The sequence below is a fragment of the Brassica oleracea genome, chromosome C9 (genome assembly GCF_000695525.1).
Source record: "Brassica oleracea var. oleracea cultivar TO1000 chromosome C9, BOL, whole genome shotgun sequence".
NCBI lineage: Eukaryota > Viridiplantae > Streptophyta > Magnoliopsida > Brassicales > Brassicaceae > Brassica > Brassica oleracea.
In genome coordinates, this window is record NC_027756.1 from 13,863,176 (window position 1) to 13,868,415 (window position 5,240).

At 47.3% G+C, this 5,240-nt stretch overlaps 1 protein-coding gene across 1 annotated transcript; it reads left to right on the forward strand.

Moving 5' to 3' along the window:
- The first annotated feature begins 1,208 nt into the window (after positions 1 to 1,208).
- LOC106314377 (uncharacterized protein At3g60930, chloroplastic-like) lies at positions 1,209 to 4,532 on the forward strand. Its single transcript, XM_013752255.1, has 7 exons — positions 1,209 to 1,698; positions 1,758 to 1,892; positions 2,181 to 2,941; positions 3,029 to 3,145; positions 3,212 to 3,790; positions 3,902 to 4,195; positions 4,479 to 4,532. The coding sequence occupies exons 1-7, from the start codon at positions 1,209 to 1,211 to the stop codon at positions 4,530 to 4,532; spliced, it is 2,430 nt and encodes an 809-aa protein (XP_013607709.1).
- The last annotated feature ends 708 nt before the right edge of the window (positions 4,533 to 5,240 follow it).

Below are 5,240 nucleotides of genomic sequence, written 5' to 3' on the forward strand. Positions count from 1 at the left end.
TCATGTTTACTCAAGGGCCTTTTGGTCATTTCATTATGCACGTTTTTTACATTCTAAACCTATGTTTAAGTATCTTTGGTAAGCCATCAGGGGCTGGGGGATCTTTTGTTCTTAAGAAAACCACCAAAAACCTTGGAAAAGGGGATCTCTTTGATTCATTGATCACATGTTCTACTGTTGATTTCTATTCTATTATCTGTATTTTCTATAAATGATTAATCTGAAATCCAATATGGGTTTAAGAGGAATCATGAAGAGTAGTGAGTAATCACTTTTTGAATTCATGGGTTAGGGAGATTAAGGGTGATTAAGTTAGTTCTAGGATGTTTTAGTGTAGATCATTCTTGTTCCTTGCTAGTAGAGTATTCATAATGCATCTTATCAGTTGGCCACTCAAAAGTTGATCATTAGACATTTCCCACCCACAAGGTGTTTGATGAAATGCCTGAGACAACTCTCCTAAGATTTTAACATACTTTACCAAAGATATTTGTTGTTAAAGGTGTTAAGATAGCCAATAGACCTATTAGTAATGATTGCTTTCATATTATTCAACCAAAGACATTTGATGTTTGAGATATGTTAGTAAAGGAACATTCATCTAAACATAGAGTTTGTCTAAGATTGTGTCTAAGCTTAAGGTTGATAGTTTGATTGATCGTTTGCTATCCTTAGTTCGAAACTTGATCACCCAAGGTCTAATCCTTATGCCCATGAGTTCTCTTTTCCCTTAGTAAAGAAAGTCATTTCATTTATCATTAATCATTAGTTTAAAAACCTCTTAAATTATCGGTTGCACTTAGATTAAGTGAGTACTTGCATTCTCATTGCTTTGATATCCCTCAAACTGGTTCGACAATCACTTATACTACAACATTTGTCTTAGGAGCCTGAAACCCCTAATATCAACCCTATCTCAACGTCTTTTGGTCGCTGATGCTCATAGGATGATTCATGATGAAGGCGCGGATCGCGTTGAAGTCGGGAGCAGCGACGTGAGCGGTAGTGGTTCTGACGCGTCCAGCCAAACCTCGTGACATTGGAGACGAGCTCGTCGGGAGATTCCTTTCGACCAGGTAGACTGTCGTCCCACGATCTATCATCCTGGCGGGATCTTCGAGGAACTCTCTCCACTCACGCCTGAATTACTTCGTGACCCGCGGGCTCAGTCATGGAGGAATGTCTTCGATTCTTGCTCCTCTCACAAGATGGTGCGGGATTTGTTGAGGCGAAGTGGAGGCACCGGTGTTACATACATTATTCCTTCAAAGTGGCAACGTCCTTGGTCGCCTCCAATAGGCTACCAGTGTGTCTACGAATCTTATTTTGGGGACCATACAGAACTCTGGTTTCCGACTCCCCAACTGATCACGTCTTATGCGTTTCGTCAGGACATCGCAATCTGTCAGTTGCTCAATGGGTCGCTGCGCATTGCGGTTATTCTGATGGTGATGGCAGCGGAGATAGACGTCTCAATGAGCGTGAGAGTGTTCGAAGAGTTAACTTTCACGAAGGCGAAGCCGCATGGGATATTTTCAGTGAAGATGCGTTTGAGCTACAACGTCTTGGCTGGGGATCCTAACAAGACGAAAGACTGGCAGCGCTCATATTTTTATATCAAGTTCGACGAGCATGCCTTCTCGGAACCTCCTGGGGACGACTATCGCGTGCTATGGAACAAAACGGTCGATAGATATTGTTTGTTGTTGTCATGTCCTATTCGGGTATTCTTAATCGCGTGTTTCTTGTTGTTGCAGTTCGCCATCCGAATACGATCGCATACCCGGAGAAATTCTTCGAGAGTGTCCGGGAAATCGCGGCTCACAGCCATCTCCGTTGGCCCGATCTTAGTCGAGAGTGGATAAGACGCCAAGAAGTTCGGATTGCCAGAGGTGAGTTCGTTGGTCTTTCACTGAGAAGTTTTCATCAACAACTTATCTGCACCGTCCCTATGTTTTTGTTGACCATTTATAGTCCTCCTCTCTTTTTTGCAGTTGATTAGGAGTCGATACTTCCCGTTGTACTCGGGCCCCGTAAGTCGCGCATGTCCCTTTTTACTCGGAAACAGCATAAGCTACTAGACGAAGCTAAAAAAATGGACGGAGTTCCTAATCTGAGCGTGTTATTGAAGGGGAAGCTGCAATTGCTTTCGAAGAAGTCAACTCCCGCTAACGAGTAAGCGTCGACCAGCTCTGACGGTGACCGGGCTTCCAAGGAAGGAGCACCCGATTTAGTTGACGAGGGCGTTGGGGCGGAGCCTCCTACCTCGAGTCCCAAAAAGAAGAAGAAAAAGAGTAGGAAATCCAAGAGGAGAGTAACCGAAGAGCTTCCTCTTGAAGAGATCGCTTCTCTCGGTGAAACCTCTGAGGGTTTGGAGGCAATGAAGGAAAAAGGAGGAAGGAAGAGGCCTTACGAAGGGGCTACTTCCTCTGTTGATCATGGAGAGGCGCCGGTAGAAGAGCGAGAGGGCGCTGCAGAGGATCCTGTCGAGACAAACCCGTCCGAGGGGGTGCCTGAGGATCGTCCTAGAAAGAAGAAGAGATCCATCGAAGCGGAGCCGCATCCTTCTGATGTGGAGGCGGCTCTAGTCGAAGTCGTCACGAGAGACGGATTTTGTCCTGAAACCCCTCCAGAGAAGAGAAAGGTCTCAACGCAAGGGAGTGATCCTGTTACGAGCGAGAGGTCTGCTCCTGATCCGTCTGCGAGAAAAGGATCTCGTTCTGAAGGTTCTATCGTGAAGAGGGGGAGGATCAAGTACCTTGATCGCGTCGAGTTTTCCTACGATGAGACAACTCCCCTAATCCTTAATCCTCTTAGGTACGCTGAGCTGAAGTGCGCGGAGCTGACGCGTCAAATTCGCGGCGGGACAAAGGAGATGCCGCAGTTGGAAGACCTTTACTTCAAGAGCGAGTACATCGATGCTGCTTCCTCTAGAGCACGGGTAACTGCGTTACCTTTCTCCTTTTATTTCCTTCTTTGATTTATCGGGCTCATCCATCTCACGTGATCCGTGTTTGTCGTTCTGCAGAGTGACGGGAGCATGAACTTCCTCGTTGAGAAATACGACAGTGCTCTGAAGCAGACGATGATCCAGTTGGGGTCTTCGGAGAAGCTTGCCCATGCGAGGTTGAAGGCCATCGAGAGAGTAAGGGAGGAGCATAAGAAGGCTAATGAGAAGGCTGCGAAGGAGAAAGAGATTCTTTGAGTGAAGTTCGAAGAGCTGGAGGGTAAGCTCAAATCTGCCGGAGCGGCAAGGAAAGAGCTTACCCGAGAGAACACTCGTCTGGAGCAAGCGACCGCGAACCTGGAGAAGGAGAAGGCCGAGCTACTCAAAGAGAGGGACACTGCAGTAGAGAAGTTGATCAGAGAAAGACAGCGCTTGAAGGACTCTCGGAGTTTGGAGGTTACTCGTGAGAGAGAAAGAGTCAAAGCCGCCATGATTGACAAGGCCAATCACTGCTTTGTTCGCGTGCGCGACCACTTTACTCGCTTGGAGGCCCTTGGGAAAGCGAAGAACCTGTACAGTCAGGCTTCGGGAACGAAGAAGTGCCTCGAGATGATAAGGGCAAGTGGGACGGAGATCCCGCAAGAGATGATCGACGTCTTCGCTGAGCAGGGGAAAATCTACGAGACGGAGGCTACAAAACTTTGTGTTGGTCCGCTATCTGATAGCGACCTCACTCTTTCTCCGCTGGGACTCCCTTCCCGCTTCGTCGAGGACAGGTTTAGAGGGTCGTTTGATCCTTATGGGTCGAACGTAAATTTGATCAGACCGGAGACGGCTTCTCAGGTTATTACCTCGCTCGAGATTACTGGGGAGCCAACAGAAGAGCCATTGGTTGATGGGGGAGCCAACAGAAGAGCCATTGGTTGATGTGACGTCCCCACTGAGCACGTTGAGGTTCCGGAAGGAGGTGACCTTGGAGAGCGTCCAGAGAACGAGCACCTGGAGGAGGTCCCCGGAAAGGACAACCTTGAGATAGGCAACACTCCGGTTCGAGAGGAAGAGACCGAGAACGTGGGCATCGAGGATCCTGTCCTCGTCTCGGATTCTTCTTCTGAAGGACGAGAAGACGGAGAAGAGGAAGACGAAAGAGTCAAGGAGACGTCGCCGTCGCAGCCTGTCGAGGAAGACCCGACTGCTGCCGCTGCTACAGACCCAGTCGGTCCTTCTGCTCTTGGGATGCCAGAGGAGGTCGGTCAAGATTCTGCGCTTGACGCTTTTCCTGTGTCTCCTTTGTATTTTTTTGGCTTTCTTTTTTGGGTTTGTGGTCTTGATAGACCCTGTTGTTGTATCACTGGACATATTTTTATTTTATCTGTAAGTCGCTGTTTTCAAGCAGATTTTTAGATTTGCGGGTTGTTGTGTTCATTATCTGTATTTGCAACTTGTCTAAGTAAATTTCAGTTATCTTTAGAGTCTCGCGATATGTTCGACTAGAGACTATAGATTCTTGACCTTTGGCTTTTGCAAATAGATAGGGACACAACCCGCTAAGGGACTTTGTCCAGCTCTTTCGTGTTTCGATTGAGATAACGTCTAGACGTGTTTTTCTACTTTGAAAACAAGAAACTGAATCTAAGAGTAGAAGGTTCTTTCGTCCGTTTTATCAAAGACTATCGAGTAAATGGGTAGGTAATCCGTTACGCGTTTAGTCGAGAAAAGGTTAAAGATTCACTCCGTTTGGTCGGTCAATGCTCTTTGGGCATAGGTGACTCGCGACCATTGGGTCCTTAGGCTAAGTGTCTGATCAGGACATAGCTAGGAGATGGAACGTGAGTGTCCGCGTACCTCCTGCTGGAGGTACGGGAGCCGTTGGGTTCGACAATCGGTATTTACTCGATCGGAGTCAAAACAAAGAACAAGATTTTGACTTTGGTTTTGTTACAGCTGGACCGGTTAAGGCTGCCTACGTACCTCGGTTGAGGATCAAGCCATTCGTAGTTCGTTTTTCCCGAGTGAAAGTGGCCGTTGGAAGCGCATTTACTCGGTCGAGTAGAAGTGACCGCGGAAGTGCATCTACTCGGTTTTTTTTTTTTTTCGAGTAAAAGCGTCTTAGATGCATTGAGTTCCATGCTCTAGGCACTTCTTCTCCGCGTGACGTTTGAAGTCGGTAGACGTCTGGTTTCACAACTTTGATGGTTTTGTAAGGTCCTTCCCACCTAGCGCCGAGTTTTCCGGCGTTCAGCTCCTTAGTGTTCTCGAACACTTTGCGCATGACAAGGTCACCGAGTTCAAG